The sequence below is a fragment of the Ascaphus truei genome, chromosome 10 (genome assembly GCF_040206685.1).
Source record: "Ascaphus truei isolate aAscTru1 chromosome 10, aAscTru1.hap1, whole genome shotgun sequence".
Lineage (NCBI taxonomy): Eukaryota > Metazoa > Chordata > Amphibia > Anura > Ascaphidae > Ascaphus > Ascaphus truei.
The window spans coordinates 672003-693209 of NC_134492.1; the positions used below are offsets into that span (position 1 = coordinate 672003).

The window sequence follows — 21207 nt, forward strand, 5'->3', positions numbered from 1 at the left end:
ATTTAACAGTACACTAAACCAGTAAAGTATATATTAAAATTATATATACACTTTAGACAATGAAACAAAAATTAGAAACACAAGAAGAGAACAGAATCCCTTGTAATGCACTCAACCCCCACTAGTAGTAGAAATAAAAAGAAATACATTTGATAATTAAGAAAGCATAGGGTTAAAACCTAAATAGCGCTGGTATGTGGCAGTAAACCTTAGGCTGGGGACACGGTGCAGGGAGGAGCGCTGGGCAGCGCTGACGCTCATGCTATCCTGCCAAGCAGGAGCTTTTTCGTGTCCCTGCATGAGCGTCAGCGAGCGCGCTTGTGTGCCGGGTGGGAGGCGGACAGGAGGTGGGGCTAGCGCGCCACGGCGCCGACGTCACGGACGGCCATTGGCTTCTGGCAGTCTCATGACCGGCCCTGCGCTTCCCTCAGCGGGAAAACTAAAATTGGCCTGTCGGCTGAAATTCCACACGCCTCTGCACGCCTCTGCACACACGCCTCCGCACACACGCCTCCGCACACCTCTGCACACCTCTGCACACACGCCTCCGCACGCCTCTGCACACACGCCTCTGCACACACGCCTCTGCACACACGCCTCCGCACGCCTCTGCACACACGCCTCCGCACACACACGCCTCTGCACGCCTCTGCACACACGCCTCTGCACGCCTCTGCACACACGCCTCTGCACACACGCCTCTGCACGCCTGCCTAAGCGCCGTCTAAAGCCGCGCTGATAGGGATAATGTTTCCCCTCAGCGCGGCTCAGCACGGTCTTTTTGAGCATGTCCGAGGCCTTATATAGGTAAGGGAAAGGCAGCGTACAATGCTGAAATATCAGCAACGATCACAATCTGGCTATGTGTCCATAGCGTATAGGTACACAGCGTATAGGTACACAGCGTATAGGTACACAGCGTATAGGTACACAGCGTATAGGTACACAGCTTAATGAAGCCAGTAAAAGAGCAGGTGTTTAAGGATTCACTGTCATAAATCAGACAAATCAAAGCACTTGATGTCTGAAAACGATAGACAGCTAATGATTTTATAAGGTTAGTAGGTGTCACTATCGATCAATATATATGCGGTTGGTGAGCACAGAGTTAAATGCAACTGGGTGAAAAACAGTGTTACAGATGTATGTTTTTATGTATATAGCGCCATTAATGTACATAGTGCTTCACAGCAGTAATATATGTGACAATCATATAAATAATAAATAACACAAAGGGGGAGAAGTGCTTCAGACACAAAAGTAACACTTAGGAAAAGGATTCCCTGCTCCGAAGAGCTTACAATCTAATTGGTAAGTAGGAAGAACGTACAGAGACAGTAGGATGGCATTCTGGTAAGTGCGTCAGTAGGTGGCCAAGGTTACTGTATGAGGTGTTAATTATCAGCCATCGAGCTACTCATAAGCTTCTTTAAGCAGGTGTGTTTTAAGGTGGGTCTTAAAGGTGGATAGAGGGGGTGCTAGTCGGGTATTGAGGGGAAGGGCATTCCAGAGGTGTGGGGCAGTCAGTGAGAAAGGTTTAAGGTGGGAGAGGGCTTTAGATACAAAAGGGGGAAGAGAGAAGACATCCTTGAGCAGAACTGTGTCCCGATCCTCTGTCAATTCACTTGTCAAATATATATACGCCTTTGTATTAAAGGCTAGTGGTTCACATCAGAGCAAAATCCCTAAAAAAAATTTTTTCAAGAGAATTAACTGAGGAATAATTCCTATGTGGAAAAGCAAGTGTAAAATGGCAAAATCAGCAGACCGGAGCCTGTGATAAACTTAGGCTACACTTATAGTGCCGGCGACGCGACACTACGGTCGCTGGAAAAATCAAATTGAGATGACTTCCAGCGATCGCGACTAAGCTGTCGCGTCGCGCTTACTATAAGTGCATGCAGCGGCAGCAATGCATTTGTTTTGACGCGACGTTGCGTCGCTGTCGCCGGCACTAGAAGTGCAGCCTTAAGTAAGTGGCTACCACCGGGGTTCTACATCATGGTTAACTGTCTGAGATAGCTGTGCAGAATAAACCAAAACGTGCCAAGTAGGGAAGACTGAATGAATAAATTGCGCTAAAACAAGCTTTCTAGAACCAATGGTGTGGAGATAGGGCGCCGTGTACAGTTATAATCTGTGCTTGCTACCGCTGGTGGTTACCTCTGTGGGTCAACATCTTAGTTAGCTAGTTGTGATTTCAATCCCTTTCCCTGAGTAATAAACACCGCATCCTGTATAATATCAGGACTGAGACCTGCGTCTCAGTCGCGCTAGTGACGTATGAGTCACAACTTCATCACTACCCGACGCACGTTTCGGTCAAAGAGAACTTCTTCGGGAGTGGGCATATTTATGCATTATGGTCGCCATGGCAACCTAGTGGCCGCATAATTGTATTACCTAAATGGGATCTTGGTTCCCGATCTATATGGTATACCCAGCAGAGAAAACATACATGGGCAACCTTTTAAAATAAGGGAAAGTCCCTTAAGTAGATTTTAAAAGGGATATTAAACGAAGAGTGAGATTTTTGTTGCGATCATTTGTGTGTCGCTAACATATGTTGTCAATTGACTTACACATAAGCCCTCCACTTTTAGGTATGTATATTGAGGGTTAGTTGTTATTGTTACTGATTGTAGTATATACCGTCATATCCCCTCTATGCTGATGAAACACAAATTTACTTTTCAACACGACCTTACATCGGCTGTACAGACAAGAGTCTCTGAATGTCTCTCCACTATATCATCCTGGAAGGCCCCTCGCCGACTCAAACTTAACATGTCAAAGACGAAGTTCCTCATACTTCCTCCCACGCCTGCCCCTACTGCACGCTTATACATTGCTGTCGGCAGCACTATCATACACCCAGTATCACAAGCATATGAAGAGAGGGAGAGGTAATCCGGTGCCACAGCAAACAGCAAGTCTAACTCCAACTCCGGTAGAACAAAAAGCTTTATTGAACACACACTAAAAACAGCCGACTGCAACACAGCCTCCTCCTCTACGCGTTTCACGCTATGATAGCGCTTTGTCTGGGAGAAGCACGCTGTGGGAACCGAAGCAAAGAAGCAACAAGACCCAAGACGGATGAGCTGACAGGGGTAGGCTGACTGCCCCTGAGCCCCAACCTTTATAGTGGTTTCCTCCATGCTCCGTTTTGTTTCCCTTACAGCCATTAACACCGTCAAGTGTTTATTTATCTAGTAACACGCCTGAGTGCTTGACAGTGTTACACTTCCAGTATCACAAGCACACTGCATGGGGTCCCATTTGACTCCTCCCTCACATTCAGAATGCAGCTAAAACCTGTCGCTTTTTCTTCTGTAACATTGCAAAGATACGCCCTATCCTCTGTCGCTCTACTGCTAAAATTCTAATGCAGGCCCTAATTCTCTGTCTCGACTATTGTAACCTTCTGCTGTCTGGCCTTCCTGCCTCTCACTTGTCTCCTCTTCGCACTTACAAGAACACCCTCCTACTGTCTCTGTAAATGTTACCTATTTACCACTTTCGATCATAAGCTTTTTGGGGCAGGGACTCCTTTTCCCAATGTTACTTTTATGTCTGAAGCACTTATTCCCATTGTGTGTTATATTATTATTGTTATTATTATGTCACGTGTATTACTGCTGTGAAGCGTTATGTACATTAATGGCGCTATATAAATAAAGACATACATACCATACATACTTTGTCTGAGGGATCGAGCTGCTTCTTTGATTTTTGGAATCTTTGAAGGACTAAAAAACTGCATTTCTCTGGGTATTCCCTAAATTCAAGGAAAATAACCGTTGTCGATAATACTGAGAACGCAGCAATCTGATGGCTTGAGCCCACGCTTCCCAAAATTATAGGAGGAGTCCTCCCACGATTTCTAGATGGGCTCCCCTTATCTCATGCATATCTTCCTGAATATCTGTGAGGATCCACGTCCCTTTGAGGAACAAAAAGAGACTACCCTGTCCTCTCCATGCTGGTATCTTGAACAAGTTCTTCCCGGTCTGTAGAATCTCAGGTCCCTGTATGCCATGCTTTCATTTTGCCCAGATGATCCTGCAAATCTTCTTACTCTTCTCTCGTGGGGTAGAAAAATACATTTGCTCCCAGAGGCTCTCGATGATCTTATCCTGTCTGAAGTGTAGATTACCTTCAAATGGAAGAGTTAGATTATTCTGAGGATGCATTCGCATACCAGGGACGTACTGTATCCACAAGGCTCTTCTAGCCGATACTGAGAAGGCCATAGATCTGGCTGCCAGTCTTAAGGAGTCCAGTGATGCCACTGCAATTTACTTGACGCCCTTCTCTAGAGCTTTAAATCTTGCTGATCCACAACTTCATTGCTCTGGAAATAGCGGTGGTTGTTGTTGCCAGTCTAAAGGTGGCTCCTGCTGCCACGAATGACTTTCTTAATGCCCTTTCGATGCGTCTATCAATTGGATTGCGAAAGATGCGGCATCGTCTACCAATGTTGTTTTCCTGGTGAACCTGCGAATAACTGTATCTAATTTCGGAGTGTTATCCCATCCCTCCATCTCCTTTGCTTCGAAAGGGTACATTCGTTTAAATTTCTTACTGATTGATACCATTTTATCAGGGAGGGCGCACTCTTTCTTTAAGATCTCCTTGATCACCAGGTGAACTGGAAACGTCCTAGATTTTGACGTTCTCTAAACATACGATCTTTGAGATCGGCGTTCTGATCTTGATGGTCAATTTGCTGAATATATTTTACCGCTCAACCAGATAACAGATCAAAAGATGATGGGTCACTCGTTCCCTCATCTCTTAAGATGACTTGGGTTCCCTCCCAAACATCCTGTACTGGTCCTCCTCTAAATCCTCTGATGTCGAGGGCGACATTGGCATATCCAGACTAGTACGGGATCTGAGTCGCTTGTGTCCTCTGGACTGATATGACGCAGCTTCTATGCCCTGTGTAACTGCATCCTTCATCCAGGTAAAGATATTTTCTATGGGTTCTGCAGTTTCTCTGGCCGCTTTTTTAAGGTAGCCCTCGCAGAGCTTCTTGCCCTCGCAGAGCTTCTTGCCCTCGCAGAGATTCTTGCCCTCGCAGAGATTCTTGCCCTCGCAGAGATTCTTGACCTCCATCACTGGCCTGTCACAAGCAGAACAGTATTTAGTCTTTCTACCCACTTTTCTTTTAACTGCAGGCTCAACTGGTCTGGCAACCGCTTGCTTCGATTAGATGCCTGGGGTACTGAATACAAGAATCATGAATACCGATCTCTCTTTTGTAACATAAAACAAAAAATGTTAACTAGCTAACTCCCTTGGGCTTACCTTAGGCTTTTTGGAATAGCAGTCTTAGAGGAAGACGTCACTGTAGTTATTAAATCCAGGATCAGATTAATTCAAAACTTCAGCTTCTCCTGTAAGCTTTCTTGTGGCTTGTTCAGCTCAAGGCAGCAATAAACGCTCCATGCTGGCTGCTTCTTGTACTTCCTGGTCCGATGACGTGTTTGCGTGACGTCACGATCTCGCTAGACTGAGGCTTCCAAGCACGCGTTTTGGAAGTTCAGGCAGGCGCTGCGCTCTCCACCCGTGCAGGTGATTTAGAGCGGCCAGCTGTTTATTAATTCTCCTTCATGGAGCGGGGAAACGTGTGCGTCCTGTTCCCCGTGTGGGAGCGTTTTCCTCTGCTGCGCTTGCTGCTGCCTATGTGGCCTGCTCAGGCTTCCCCTGACCGGCAAGCACCGACAGGTGTGTGAGATCGGGTCCTCAGGGTGACAGAGAGACTGAGAACGCATGGCTAGGACTGAGAAAGGGCAGTCAGGTAAGCACCAAAAACATCTAGGAATAATAAATACATTCCACCTCAGTTAGTAAGACTACCTGGAAAGAAGGGCTGTGACCTTCTATAGAACCTTCTACATGTGGAAAGTTTTTTCCGCACTCTCTCAGCTGGAGGATGGGACTTAACCCATTAGTGACCAGTGCCATTGGATGACCAGGAAAATGTTCAGACCTTTAATCTAAAGTGGAAGAGATGATCAACAATTACAACTTGTCAGCACTTTATTTAAAAAAATATCAAGAAACTAATCTTACATTTTCAAGCTTCTTGATGCATATGGGATAACCACACGATCTGATAATGAACCTTTCATCCACTGCGTCCTTATAGTGAGCTGGGTTAATAAATCTGCCCTGAAAGAGAGGAAAAGCCGGACATATTCTATGCTTGTTTTTACAAATATTTCACAAGGTGGACATTCCCATCTTCCAAATATCCCAGCTGCACTGAAAATGGAGACCAGAGATAGAAGGTAAAATATACTGCAAGAGGCGCTTAATGGGGATTGTTACCAGCAGCCCATGAATTCCTTTTCTTGAATATGTAAATTTGTACCAACAATGGCAATATGAATCAATAACCAATAATGGCCCCTTAGACTATAAAAAGCAGTGATTTCCACCAAGGATCTCGCAAATCCCCAAGAGTTCATGAGATGCCAAGGAGCTACAGTAGCCACAAAAAATATGTAATGGCGAATCCCAGACAGTATAGAGAGTTCCTGAGCCCGTGTGGGGACTGCACACTTAGAAAGCCCAAAACTATACCTTAGTGTGGGGAACGAGGAGGGGGTAATAGCTGCCAATAACAGCAGGAGCTTCCAAAGTTGGTCCCCACAATGCTTTGCACCAATCCTGCCTGCACAGAATAAGGTGCTGTTTGGGGCCTTATTAAGCATATGTTTATATGTTAAACGGGATCTAAAACCTATTAAAGGGAAGATGTTTATGAAGCGAATGATGAAATGTAGAGACTTTGTGGATAGAAATTAGCAGCGGAGGTAAAAGTATAAAGAAAATGTTTGTAGGAATATGCTATAAACCACCAAATATCTGGGAGATTGAGGAAGCTAAAATACTTTTGCAAATGGAGAAGGCATCAAAACTGGGTCATGTTTGCATAATGGGTGATTTTAATTATCCAGACTAGTGTTGGACCGGGTCCTACATTTTTTTTTAAACCGGGTAACGGGTACCCGGAGGATTTGGTGCCTTGTACCCGGTCGGGTACCCGACTTTTCACTTACCTGGGGTGGAGGAAGCCCTCAGTGACATCTGAACAGGTAAGCAGTGGTGCGGGGGCAGTGGGGCAACATCAGCGGTCAGTGTGGAGCCCGCGTGGGAGCTGCCGGCTGTCCAATAGGAAAGCTTCTTCTCCTGCTCTGGTCACATGGTCCCAGCTCACAGTGCAGTATGGAGTCCGGCAGCTCCCGCGCGCGCTCCCCTGATCGCTGATGCTGCCCCACCGCCCCCGCCCCCCTGCTTTCCTGTTCCGATGTCCGCGCGGGCTTCCAGCAGGTAAGTAAGAGATACTTTTCAACTACCCCGACATTACCCGGATACCCGGCGCCGGGTCCACTTTCCAGCTGCCGGGTCCAGGTAATTTCCGGGTAGCTGAAAAGCCGCCGGGTAACGCCGGGTACCGGATACCACCCGGTACATCACTAATCCAGACATAGACTGTGGCAATGAGATTAGCATTAAACAAAAGGAAACAGGTTTTTGGGGGTGCTTAAAGACAATTATATGACCCAAATTATTGAGGAACCAACCAGGAGAGGGGCAGTACTGGATGTGGTCATATCAAACAATGTAGAAGTAATAACAAATATTCAAGTCCTGGAACATTTGGGTAACAGTGATCATAACATGGTCTCATTTCAAATAAATAATCAATAAACAGATTACTTGGGTTCAACAAAGACCTTAAACTTTAGAAAAGCAGATTTTAATAAACTGAGGACTAATCTACAAGTAATACACTGGGGTGATGTTTAGACGACAAATGGGCAGTCTTTAAAACACTGTTAGAAAAGCACACTTATCACCCTTGGGTAATAAGTATAAAAGAAATAAGTAAAAACTAATGTGGCTAAATAAACAGGTAGGGGAGGAAAAGGAAGTCGTTTAGATTCTTTAAGTCAGAAGGGACGGAGACATCATATCAGAATTATGGTCCCAAGGCTCAACAAAGTATCCGGCCGCTCCTCCTTCGCTACTTGTGCACCCCAAAACTGGACTCTCACATCCACCACCAGTTTAAGTTCTTTCAAAACTAAAGCTGTCTCACATTTAAATCATATCTGTAACTGTTACATAAGCCTATAATATACATCTTCTTTAACTGTGCATGCAATGTATTGTATATAATGTATACCCTGTTCATTTATGTAACTGTATTTGTAACCATGTATTATTTGTCATTTTAACTCTATGCCCAGGATATACTTGAAAACGAGAGCTAACTCTCAATGTATTACTTCCTAGTAAAACATTTTTATAAATAAATAAGCAATGTAACAAAGATTGCAAAAGGAAAATCAAATTAGCAAAAATGGATAATGGAAAAAGGATTGCAATAGAAAGTAAGATCAACCCAAAAAAAGTTCTTTAAGTACCTTAATAACAAAAAAAATGAGAAAAGAAAATATAGGACCCTTTCAGTGTGAGATGGGCAGGCAGATTATTATTGGAGATAAGGAAAAAGCAGAGGCATTAAACAAATTCTTTTCCTCTGTGTTTACCAAGGAAGAATCAATTTCAATTGTAGTGCCGCAGGAGGAAGCCACGACCTCCATATTAATGAACAATTGGTTAACTGAGGAAGAAGTTCATAGGCAGCTTGAAAAAAATTAAGTAAATAAGGCACCTAGCCCTGAAGCATACATCCAAGGGTTCTCAAGGAGTTAAATTCAGTAATATCCAAACCATTACATTTAATATTCAAGGACTCCATTTCCACAGGCTCAGTACCACAAGATTAGCGTAAAGCAGATGTGGTGCCTATATTTAAAAAGGGAGCTAGATCACAACTGGGGAATTACAGACCTGTAAGCCTGACTTCAATAGTGGGGAAACTACTTGAAGGTTTAATATGGAATAATATTCAGGAATACCTAATGGAAAACAAAATTATTAGTAATAGTCAGCATGGATTTATGAAGGATAGATCTTGCCAAACTAACCTTATTTGTTTCTTTGAGGAGGTAAGTAGGAATTTAGACCAGGGTAATGCAGTTGATGTGGTCTACTTAGATTTTGCAAAGGCTTTTGATACGGTTCCACACAAGAGGTTGGTGTACAAAATAAAGCAAATTGGACTCAGTAACGTATGCACCTGGATTGAAAACTGGTTGAAGGATAGACAACAGAGGGTTGTCATAAATTGAACTTTTTCAGGTTGGGCTAAGGTCGTCAGTGGAGTACCTCAGGGACCGGTACTTGGACCCCTGCTTTTTAACTTGTTTATTAATGACCTTAAGGTTGGGATCGAGAGCAAAGTCTCCATCTTTGCTGATGATACTAAATTGTGTAAGGTAGTAGAATGCGAGCAGGGTGTAATTTCTCTCCAGAAGGACTCCAAACGTGGGCAGGTAAATGGCAGATGAGGTTTAATACAGATAAATGTATGGTTCTGCATTTGGGATGCAAGAATAAACAGGCGACTTACAAATTAAATGGGGATAAATTGGGGGAATCCTTGATGGAGAAGGATTTAGGAGTGCTTGTAGACAGCAGGCTTAGCAATAGTGCCCAAAGTCAGGCAGTAGTTGCAAAAGCAAAAAAGATCTTACCTTGCATTAAACGGGCAATGGATGGAAGGGAAGTAAACATAATGATGCCCCTTTACAAAGCATTAGAAAGACCACACCTTGAATATGGAGTACAATTCTGGCCACCAATCCTAAGAAAATACATTCTCTAGTTCCATAGAGTGCAGAGAAGAGCCACCAAATTAATAAAGGGGATGGACAATCAAACTTATGAGGAGAGGCTAGCCAAGTTAGATTTATTTACATTAGAAAATAGGCGTCTAAGAGGGGATATAATAACTATTTACAAATATATTCGGGGACAGTACAAGGAGCTTTCAAATGAACTATTCATCCCAAGGGCAGTACAAAGGACTCTCTGTCATCCCTTAGGGCTCGTCCAGGGTGGCGCTGAGCGGGCGCGCACGTTCACGGTAGACACGTTGCAACAATGCAGGTGTCCTGCGTGAGCGGGCAGGTGCACCTGCTCGGCGCTGAGTCGCTTGCCGAGCGAGCAAATTTGAATTTGCCGCTCGCAAGCGCGTCACGTGAGCGGTTCGCCCAATGTGGGCGAACCAGCTCAGTGACGTAGAGGCCACGCCCGCAGAAGCGCGCGCACCTAGCTGGCCAGGAAAAGCACGGCCGAGCAGGGCGCAGTGCTGGAGCGCCAGTGCGCCTCTACCCACCCTGGACGAAGCCTTCCAGTTGGAGGAAAGGAGATTTCACCAGCAACCAAGGAAAGGGTTCTTTACAGTAAGGGCAGTTAAAATGTGGAATTCATTACCCATGGAGACTGTGATGGCAGATGCAATAAATTTGTTCAAAAAAAGGTTGGACATCTTTTTAGAAAGGAAAGGTATAAAGGGATATACCAAATAAGTATACATGGGAAGGATGTTGATCCAGGGAATAATCCAATTGCCAATTCTTGGAGTCAGGAAGGAATTAATTTTCCCCTTATGAGAAATCATTGGATGATATGACTCTGGGGTTTTTTGTTTGCCTTCCTCTGGATCAATAAGCAAGTATAGATATAGGATCAAGTGTCGGTTGTCTAAATTTAGCATAGGTTGAACTTGATGGACGTACGTCTTTTTTCAACCTCATCTACTATGTAACAACACATATTTTAGAAAGATTTCAAAGACAGTTATGCTGCACACACAAATAAAAAATATGGAGAAAAAGAAAAGCTAGAATTTTAAGTTTCTAAATAAAAAAAAAGTATTGGTACTCAGTGTGAAAATAAAATAAGTGCTGGTAATGTGCGGCACCTGTTACCATCACACATTAATGGCAATGATTTGAGCTTCTAGCGATGAACTAGGTCACTAGGATATTAAAGCACTCACTTCCTCTTCAACTCTGAAATGAAATAAATCAAATGAAATTCTACTGTCCAAGCTAGGGAGTTCTCGTCATAAAAAGGAAACAGTTTAATGATGAAAAATGTTAAAATATAAACAGAATGCGTTGAACATATGCATCTGATATGGACACACTTCCCCCACATGAGCTATTAGTAGTACTGCAAGCCACAAGTGAGGTGAAAACAGAATAGCAACACAAGTTTTGTGATCTGAAAATCTAGAAAAACAGCAAGAACCAGCAGTCTGTACATGTCTAAACTGTTTCGTTTTGACGGGACATGGATAAGGTATGTTTGTCTCAGCAAAGCAACTTCATTTGGGCAGAATTTTCATATTTTAGGCTATGTTATTACTAGACCTTTCTCCATGGCTGAATACTCAGAAGTATATCTGTGCAGCGGCACACATGTAAATGCAACATCTTAGGAAAATTACTTACGCAGTCCGTGAAGAATTCTTCTGTAACATGGTCTTCTAGAAGACGGTACACAATCTGAAGAGCCCTCTTTTCTGATTCAATTTTGCATCTAACAGCAACTTCCAAGGCAGCCCTCCTATGGTATAAACATTCAACTTGACACTTCTTAACTTTACTTACACATGAAGTTACAGATACTTTCTAATTTTTTTAAACGGGATTTAACTGGGCATCGAATAAGAAGCAACAACCATTTGGCTCTAGATATGGCAGCCATTTTGTTTCCCCTAGAGGGAGATTTAAACCCAGTAACTCTACCGGTAAGTATCTCGGGAACCAAGGGAGGTATTTTCTTCGCTGAAAATAGAGCAGATCATCTCCAGGGATCCCCCCTGGTTCCCATACTGTAAAAAAAAAAAAAAAAACAAGTGGGGGGGGGGGGGGGGGGGAGTAGAGTTTAAACAAATTGGAGATATGGGGGGGGAGAGACGGGTAGAGGGATTGCTGCTTTAAAGCAGTCCAAACTGTCAGGTATTTTCCCCCTCCCCTTTAATATGTGCATCAATACAATCCACACAATGATAAGTAATCAGTTAAATTGCCAATCGATCTGCGAATATTCGGCTCGGGGTTCACCAAATGTCTGTCAGTGCAGAAGAAGAGAACCAAAGATGTAAAGTTCTGTGGGGAAGATCATGTGACCAGGCAGTCACTAGATACAATTGGTGCACTGCTAGAGAGGGCAGGGCTGAAAAAGTGGTGTGCCACAGCCGGTATCAGAAGAGGAAGGGGATGTGACTTTGCAAATTGTTGCTATAGAAACATAAAATGCTTGTTACATTATAATACATTAAAAATGTCAGAGGTTTAAAAAAAATTTTTTTTTAATGCTACAAGTATTTTTTCATAGTATAGAACTGAATTATTAAAAAAAACAACACATGTAGGATATTGTTGGTCTGCAACTTTAATACAGACTGTTTGCCCAAATCTGTCATTCATTTTACGATCCACCCAATTATAAAATAAGCAAGAAATACAAAATTAACGTGAACAGGCATACCCCGCATTAACGTACGCAATGGGTCCAGAGCATGTATGTAAAGCGAAAATGTACTTAAAGTGAAGTACTACCTTTTCCCCACTTATCGATGCATGTACTGTACTGCAATCGTTATATACGTGCATAACTGATGTAAATAACACATGTGTAACAGGCACTATGGTCTCCCCGCTTGCGCACAGCTTCGGTACAGGTAGGGAGCCGGTATTGCTGTTCAGGACGTGCTGACAGGCGCATGCGTGAGCTGCCGTTTGCCTATTGGGCGATATGTCCTTACTGGTGAGTGTACTTAAAGTGAGTGTCCTTAATGCCTGTATGCATTAAACATTGTCAATTATGAAAATATGTCATTAAAAATAGTTAACACATCATGACAAATTTTAAGAAAGCTAAAAAGCTTACATTTGGGAGGGAATAGATGCCCTAAAACTTGTCACAATGCCACTGCAATAGTTACATGAAGACAGGCGTTGTTACAAACAGGCAGGGCCGCCAACAAGGGGAGAGAGCCAGGACAACGGTCCCGGGCCCGGCGGCTTTGTGTGGCCTGACTGGTCGGCGCTGGATGTTGGGCCCGGCCAGAGCCCAAACTTCTGTGCCCGGCCTCTAGTTGCTGCCAAGGCCTAGCGCTCTCCAGCTGCTGGAGGTCTCTCTCTCCCTTCTGTCCGCGTCGGAAATTGGGCGTGCAAGGAAGTCAGGCCCAACTTCCGCATCCAAATGCAGGAACGGTAGACCTGGGTCCAACCCTAAGGTAAGTGTGTGTTGTATATCTGTGGGTATTTTGTGTGGTGGGAGTATTGGGGGGGTATTGTGTGTGTGGGAGGGAATTTGTAGGGGGGATTGTGTGCGTGTGTGGCCAGGGGTGGGGGGAATTGAGGGATAGCGGTGGTGGGGGTGGAATTGAGGGATAGCGGTGGTGGGGGTGGGGGGAATTGAGGGATAGCGGTGGTGGGGGGGGAATTGAGGGATAGCGGTGGTGGGGGTGGGGGGAATTGAGGGATAGCGGTGGTGGGGGTGGGGGGAATTGAGGGATAGCGGTGGTGGGGGGGGAATTGAGGGATAGCGGTGGTGGGGGGGGAATTGAGGGATAGCGGTGGTGGGGGTGGGGGTGGAATTGAGGGATAGCGGTGGTGGGGGTGGAATTGAGGGATAGCGGTGGTGGGGGGGGAATTGAGGGATAGCGGTGGTGGGGGGGGAATTGAGGGATAGCGGTGGTGGGGGTGGAATTGAGGGATAGCGGTGGTGGGGGTGGAATTGAGGGATAGCGGTGGTGGGGGTGGAATTGAGGGATAGCGGTGGTGGGGGTGGAATTGAGGGATAGCGGTGGTGGGGGTGGGGGGAATTGAGGGATAGCGGTGGTGGGGGGGGAATTGAGGGATAGCGGTGGTGGGGGTGGAATTGAGGGATAGCGGTGGTGGGGGTGGAATTGAGGGATAGCGGTGGTGGGGGGGGAATTGAGGGATAGCGGTGGTGGGGGTGGAATTGAGGGATAGCGGTGGTGGGGGTGGAATTGAGGGATAGCGGTGGTGGGGGTGGAATTGAGGGATAGCGGTGGTGGGGGTGGAATTGAGGGATAGCGGTGGTGGGGGGGGGAATTGAGGGATAGCGGTGGTGGGGGTGGAATTGAGGGATAGCGGTGGTGGGGGTGGAATTGAGGGATAGCGGTGGTGGGGGGGGAATTGAGGGATAGCGGTGGTGGGGGTGGAATTGAGGGATAGCGGTGGTGGGGGGGGAATTGAGGGATAGCGGTGGTGGGGGGGGAATTGAGGGATAGCGGTGGTGGGGGGGGGGGTGGAATTGAGGGATAGCGGTGGTGGGGGTGGGGGTGGAATTGAGGGATAGCGGTGGTGGGGGGGGAATTGAGGGATAGCGGTGGTGGGGGGGGAATTGAGGGATAGCGGTGGTGGGGGTGGAATTGAGGGATAGCGGTGGTGGGGGGGGAATTGAGGGATAGCGGTGGTGGGGGGGGAATTGAGGGATAGCGGTGGTGGGGGTGGAATTGAGGGATAGCGGTGGTGGGGTGGAATTGAGGGATAGCGGTGGTGGGGGTGGAATTGAGGGATAGCGGTGGTGGGGGTGGGGGTGGAATTGAGGGATAGCGGTGGTGGGGGTGGAATTGAGGGATAGCGGTGGTGGGGGTGGGGATGGAATTGAGGGATAGCGGTGGTGGGGGGGGAATTGAGGGATAGCGGTGGTGGGGGTGGAATTGAGGGATAGCGGTGATGGGGGTGGAATTGAGGGATAGCGGTGGTGGGGGGGGAATTGAGGGATAGCGGTGGTGGGGGTGGAATTGAGGGATAGCGGTGGTGGGGGGGGAATTGAGGGATAGCGGTGGTGGGGGTGGAATTGAGGGATAGCGGTGGTGGGGGGGGAATTGAGGGATAGCGGTGGTGGGGGGGGAATTGAGGGATAGCGGTGGTGGGGGGGGGAATTGAGGGATAGCGGTGGTGGGGGGGGAATTGAGGGATAGCGGTGGTGGGGGTGGAATTGAGGGATAGCGGTGGTGGGGGTGGAATTGAGGGATAGCGGTGGTGGGGGTGGAATTGAGGGATAGCGGTGGTGGGGGGGGAATTGAGGGATAGCGGTGGTGGGGGGGGAATTGAGGGATAGCGGTGGTGGGGTGGAATTGAGGGATAGCGGTGGTGGGGGGGGAATTGAGGGATAGCGGTGGTGGGGGGGGAATTGAGGGATAGCGGTGGTGGGGGGGGAATTGAGGGATAGCGGTGGTGGGGGTGGAATTGAGGGATAGCGGTGGTGGGGGTGGAATTGAGGGATAGCGGTGGTGGGGGTGGAATTGAGGGATAGCGGTGGTGGGGGTGGAATTGAGGGATAGCGGTGGTGGGGGGGGAATTGAGGGATAGCGGTGGTGGGGGGGGAATTGAGGGATAGCGGTGGTGGGGGTGGAATTGAGGGATAGCGGTGGTGGGGGGGGAATTGAGGGATAGCGGTGGTGGGGGGGGAATTGAGGGATAGCGGTGGTGGGGGTGGAATTGAGGGATAGCGGTGGTGGGGGTGGAATTGAGGGATAGCGGTGGTGGGGGTGGAATTGAGGGATAGCGGTGGTGGGGTGGAATTGAGGGATAGCGGTGGTGGGGGTGGAATTGAGGGATAGCGGTGGTGGGGGTGGAATTGAGGGATAGCGGTGGTGGAGGTGGAATTGAGGGATAGCGGTGGTGGGGGTGGAATTGAGGGATAGCGGTGGTGGGGGGGGGAATTGAGGGATAGCGGTGGTGGGGGTGGGGGTGGAATTGAGGGATAGCGGTGGTGGGGGGGGAATTGAGGGATAGCGGTGGTGGGGGGGGAATTGAGGGATAGCGGTGGTGGGGGTGGAATTGAGGGATAGCGGTGGTGGGGGTGGAATTGAGGGATAGCGGTGGTGGTGGGGGTGGAATTGAGGGATAGCGGTGGTGGGGGTGGAATTGAGGGATAGCGGTGGTGGGGGGGGAATTGAGGGATAGCGGTGGTGGGGGTGGAATTGAGGGATAGCGGTGGTGGGGGTGGAATTGAGGGATAGCGGTGGTGGGGGTGGAATTGAGGGATAGCGGTGGTGGGGGTGGAATTGAGGGATAGCGGTGGTGGGGGTGGAATTGAGGGATAGCGGTGGTGGGGGGGGAATTGAGGGATAGCGGTGGTGGGGGTGGAATTGAGGGATAGCGGTGGTGGGGGGGGAATTGAGGGATAGCGGTGGTGGGGGGGGGAATTGAGGGATAGCGGTGGTGGGGGGGGAATTGAGGGATAGCGGTGGTGGGGGTGGAATTGAGGGATAGCGGTGGTGGGGGGGGAATTGAGGGATAGCGGTGGTGGGGGTGGAATTGAGGGATAGCGGTGGTGGGGGTGGAATTGAGGGATAGCGGTGGTGGGGGTGGAATTGAGGGATAGCGGTGGTGGGGGTGGAATTGAGGGATAGCGGTGGTGGGGGGGGAATTGAGGGATAGCGGTGGTGGGGGTGGAATTGAGGGATAGCGGTGGTGGGGGGGGAATTGAGGGATAGCGGTGGTGGGGGGGGAATTGAGGGATAGCGGTGGTGGGGGTGGAATTGAGGGATAGCGGTGGTGGGGGTGGAATTGAGGGATAGCGGTGGTGGGGGGGGAATTGAGGGATAGCGGTGGTGGGGGTGGGGGTGGAATTGAGGGATAGTGGTGGTGGGGGGGGAATTGAGGGATAGCGGTGGTGGGGGGGGAATTGAGGGATAGCGGTGGTGGGGGTGGAATTGAGGGATAGCGGTGGTGGGGGTGGAATTGAGGGATAGCGGTGGTGGGGGTGGAATTGAGGGATAGCGGTGGTGGGGGTGGGGGTGGAATTGAGGGATAGCGGTGGTGGGGGGGGGAATTGAGGGATAGCGGTGGTGGGGGTGGAATTGAGGGATAGCGGTGGTGGGGGTGGAATTGAGGGATAGCGGTGGTGGGGGTGGAATTGAGGGATAGCGGTGGTGGGGTGGGGGTGGAATTGAGGGATAGCGGTGGTGGGGGGGGAATTGAGGGATAGCGGTGGTGGGGGTGGAATTGAGGGATAGCGGTGGTGGGGGTGGAATTGAGGGATAGCGGTGGTGGGGGTGGAATTGAGGGATAGCGGTGGTGGGGGTGGAATTGAGGGATAGCGGTGGTGGGGGTGGAATTGAGGGATAGCGGTGGTGGGGGTGGAATTGAGGGATAGCGGTGGTGGGGGTGGAATTGAGGGATAGCGGTGGTGGGGGGGGAATTGAGGGATAGCGGTGGTGGGGGTGGAATTGAGGGATAGCGGTGGTGGGGGGGGAATTGAGGGATAGCGGTGGTGGGGGGGGAATTGAGGGATAGCGGTGGTGGGGGGGGGAATTGAGGGATAGCGGTGGTGGGGGGGGAATTGAGGGATAGCGGTGGTGGGGGTGGAATTGAGGGATAGCGGTGGTGGGGGGGGAATTGAGGGATAGCGGTGGTGGGGGTGGAATTGAGGGATAGCGGTGGTGGGGGGGGAATTGAGGGATAGCGGTGGTGGGGGGGGAATTGAGGGATAGCGGTGGTGGGGGTGGAATTGAGGGATAGCGGTGGTGGGGGTGGAATTGAGGGATAGCGGTGGTGGGGGTGGAATTGAGGGATAGCGGTGGTGGGGGGGGAATTGAGGGATAGCGGTGGTGGGGGGGGAATTGAGGGATAGCGGTGGTGGGGGTGGAATTGAGGGATAGCGGTGGTGGGGGGGGAATTGAGGGATAGCGGTGGTGGGGGTGAAATTGAGGGATAGCGGTGGTGGGGGGGGGAATTGAGGGATAGCGGTGGTGGGGGTGGAATTGAGGGATAGCGGTGGTGGGGGGGGAATTGAGGGATAGCGGTGGTGGGGGTGGAATTGAGGGATAGCGGTGGTGGGGGTGGAATTGAGGGATAGCGGTGGTGGGGGTGAAATTGAGGGATAGCGGTGGTGGGGGTGGAATTGAGGGATAGCGGTGGTGGGGGTGAAATTGAGTGATAGCGGTGGTGGGGGGGGAATTGAGGGATAGCGGTGGTGGGGGTGGAATTGAGGGATAGCGGTGGTGGGGGTGGAATTGAGGGATAGCGGTGGTGGGGGTGGAATTGAGGGATAGCGGTGGTGGGGGTGGAATTGAGGGATAGCGGTGGTGGGGGGGGGAATTGAGGGATAGCGGTGGTGGGGGGGGAATTGAGGGATAGCGGTGGTGGGGTGTTGAAAGAGAAGGGGGAGTGCGTGAGAATGGGGAGTGTGTGAGAAGGGGGAAGATAGGAGGGAGTGAGAGAGAGAGTGAGGAGGTCTGTAAGAGTAGTAGGAATAGGCAGACAAGACCACAGACACGGGTGGGGGGGGGGGGGACCCTGTGGCCCTGGGAAATCTGTCAGCTTTCAAAATAGCTCCTGGGAGAAGAAAATACAAAATAAAATGTTCAATTTCAATTCTGACCATTTTTAGTTCCCTCCAGATACCATCTTCTGTAATAACAGATAAAAACGATTGTATGGGCAGATCTCTATCCCTGGAGTTTGGAGAAATGGACCACGCAGTTTACTTTTCCATCATTTCCTGAATGCAAATTCTTTGTGATTTTAAAGCATTACCAATAGAAACAGTAATATTGGTTAACAATCTGAGAGGGATATTTAAGTTATGGCATTAACTGCTGCATTATGATCGCCACAACAACCCTATTAAAAAGAATACAAATATTGTATATTTAGATTGCAAGCTCCCTGGGACAGGCGCCTCCTTTCGTTTGTCTCAGTTTTTCTTAAACTACATGTATTCTTTATTATACAAATAAAACATTAATAATAATAACTGTACCTCTGGGCTGCATCTTCAGTATTCAAATCACTGCACTGTGAATTTCCTAACAACCAAAATATATATAGTCAGCATACATTGGTTTTGTAAAAATTGATCTATTCCATATAATAAATATTAATGTTATAGTTGTTTAGATAAAGAATATCTGACCCCAAGATCTGACAATCTAATTGTCATATCCGAGATGTCCAAAACAGGTGCCATGTACTGAGAAATATGGTTCAACACCTTCACTGTTTGCAACCTCAACATATGAGATCACTTGGACAAGAATCATGCCCAGGGCCAGGCCAACATCAACACGCAAGTTTAATATATGTACATCACAACCTTAACACGCGAGTTTAATATATGTACATCACAACCTTAACACGCGAGTTTAATATATGTACATCACAACCTTAACACGCAAGTTTAATATATGTACATCACAACCTTAACACGCGAGTTTAATATATGTACATCACAACCTTAACACGTGATACATTGAGCAAACATCCACAGTCCAAGAAGTGAAGGGATCTGAATATGAAGTGGTGCAAACTGGGTCACTAAATGTAATACTGCTGTATCAAAATCCCTCTAGAAGCAATGGAAATCCCCCCCACCCCCTCCCCAATTGCACTACTTTTGCCTTGACATATATATAGACCCTATATAATAAAGCAAAACTGCAACTCACCCAATGGTCACAGATATAAAAACACTGGTTCCGTGACATATTGTCTCAACAAAGTCATTTGGTTTGTTCAGCACAGATTAGTGATAGCTTTTGATACTTTTGAATGGACCAACTTGGGCATTCGCCTTAGATTAAAATATAGTGTACAGAGTGAAAGAGATAGCATACACAAGCGCTAACACTAAATCGTGCCTCTATGTGATTGAATGGTGATGATTAAATAGTGATAAAACACAAAAACAAGTGATAAAGTGTCCAAAATAAGTAGAAAGTCTCTTAATTGGAACAATGTCCTGCAGCCTAAAAAAACTGGCGTAGGTTATCTTGGGCGCAGGTAGTGGTAATATGCGGAAATGAGAAAAAAAGAATGAACATATAGTGTAATGCTGTGTACTCAATGCACACACTAATTTGGCTTATAACAGCTTAATGCAAAGTTATCTACCTTTGTGATAATGCACCTGCTATTTATCTCAACTCTGTTCTTTATTATGAAATCATGGAAATGTTACTCTCTCTATCCAATACAAAACTCCTCCCTCTTGGCCCTCACCCAGTGCTTTAGTGAGGGTCAAGACCCATTAAGCACTCACCCAAAAGGGAGATTAGTAGTTACTGTACATTGAAATACTTCACATTGCCAAATACCTTTGGCTCTACTGCTTATCCTGAGGGCACTCCATCCAGGGAGAAAATATTTATGGAGCAATAACATATAGACAAAAAATTAATACAATTTACATACTTTGAATCAACACAATAGAAATGTGAGTATCCATCTTTATTCATGCTCTATTTATAATTGTGAGCAGACAGACTGCACAATGTGTTTTGTCTCCCTTCCTGAAAAGCAGACCTGAAGCAAGGATAGACTACGTGACCATTTATTCCGCATCACTTATGTTTCATGCACAAAGCTCAAGATAGCAAAAATATGAGTGTAAACTTCATAGGTTCAACTGAAAAGTTGTGCCATTTATGTTAAAAATGTTACACTATATGTTCTTTTTCTTGTTTCCGCATATTACCCGGATTCACTATCTGCGCCCAACATAACCTACACCTAGCAATAACTTTCAACGGTCTGCTCTTCATGTGCAATGTTAGCTCAGGAAGATTGTGAACACTCTGTGAGACTGTGACAGTTTCTGATGAGCCTGTAGTCACACACAACACACAATACACACTAACAGTTAATAATTCCCCTTTCTGTTGTAAAGGCCAACAATAATATAACTATTCCCCAGTTCTGTACACTGGTGCTGGGTACATGATCTAATCTGCAAGGGAATTGTATCTGTCACTGATAATTAGATACGGTTTTGTCTGTAATGTATGACACGATCAGGGGTATACACCTCCGTATTTCCTGCCTGGAAAATCTATCATTAAACACATGCCCATACTGAGTACACAATGTGCCCGTTTCCATGCACTCTACAGGGTGTGTTATCTCTGACACAATGTGACGGTCAGGCCCCCCCTGTATATCACAGGGTAACCAGGCCCAGGGAGCACAGCATGGACAGACATGTGACTTCCAACCTGGACTCTTCTTGCGTGACCTGGCCGTGCTCCTCCTCTGCTTCTCCGCCATGTCCTCACTGCACTAACTCCCACTATACAGCACTGTCACCAGGGATCGGGCAATGCGTTCCAAGCCTCACTCTGGCCGTGCTCCTTCTCTGCTTCTCCGCCATGTCCTCACTGCACTAACTCCCACTATACAGCACTGTCACCAGGGATCGGGCAATGCGTTCCAAGCCTCACTCTGGCCGTGCTCCACCTCTGCTATGTCCTCACTGCACTAACTCCCACTGTCACAAGGA

At 47.6% G+C, this 21207-nt stretch overlaps 1 protein-coding gene across 1 annotated transcript in view; it reads right to left on the reverse strand.

Annotated features, from left to right (window-relative positions):
* The window catches only part of RPAP2 (RNA polymerase II associated protein 2), a 143097-nt gene extending 121919 nt beyond the window's left edge, over positions 1 to 21178 (reverse strand). Inside the window, 4 exon segments of the mRNA XM_075615546.1 lie at positions 6085 to 6183; positions 11391 to 11505; positions 18694 to 18739; positions 20924 to 21178. Coding sequence (XP_075471661.1) covers positions 6085 to 6183; positions 11391 to 11505; positions 18694 to 18739; positions 20924 to 20975 — 312 coding nt within the window. The 5' untranslated portion in view covers positions 20976 to 21178.
* Between the last annotated feature and the right edge of the window lie 29 nt (positions 21179 to 21207).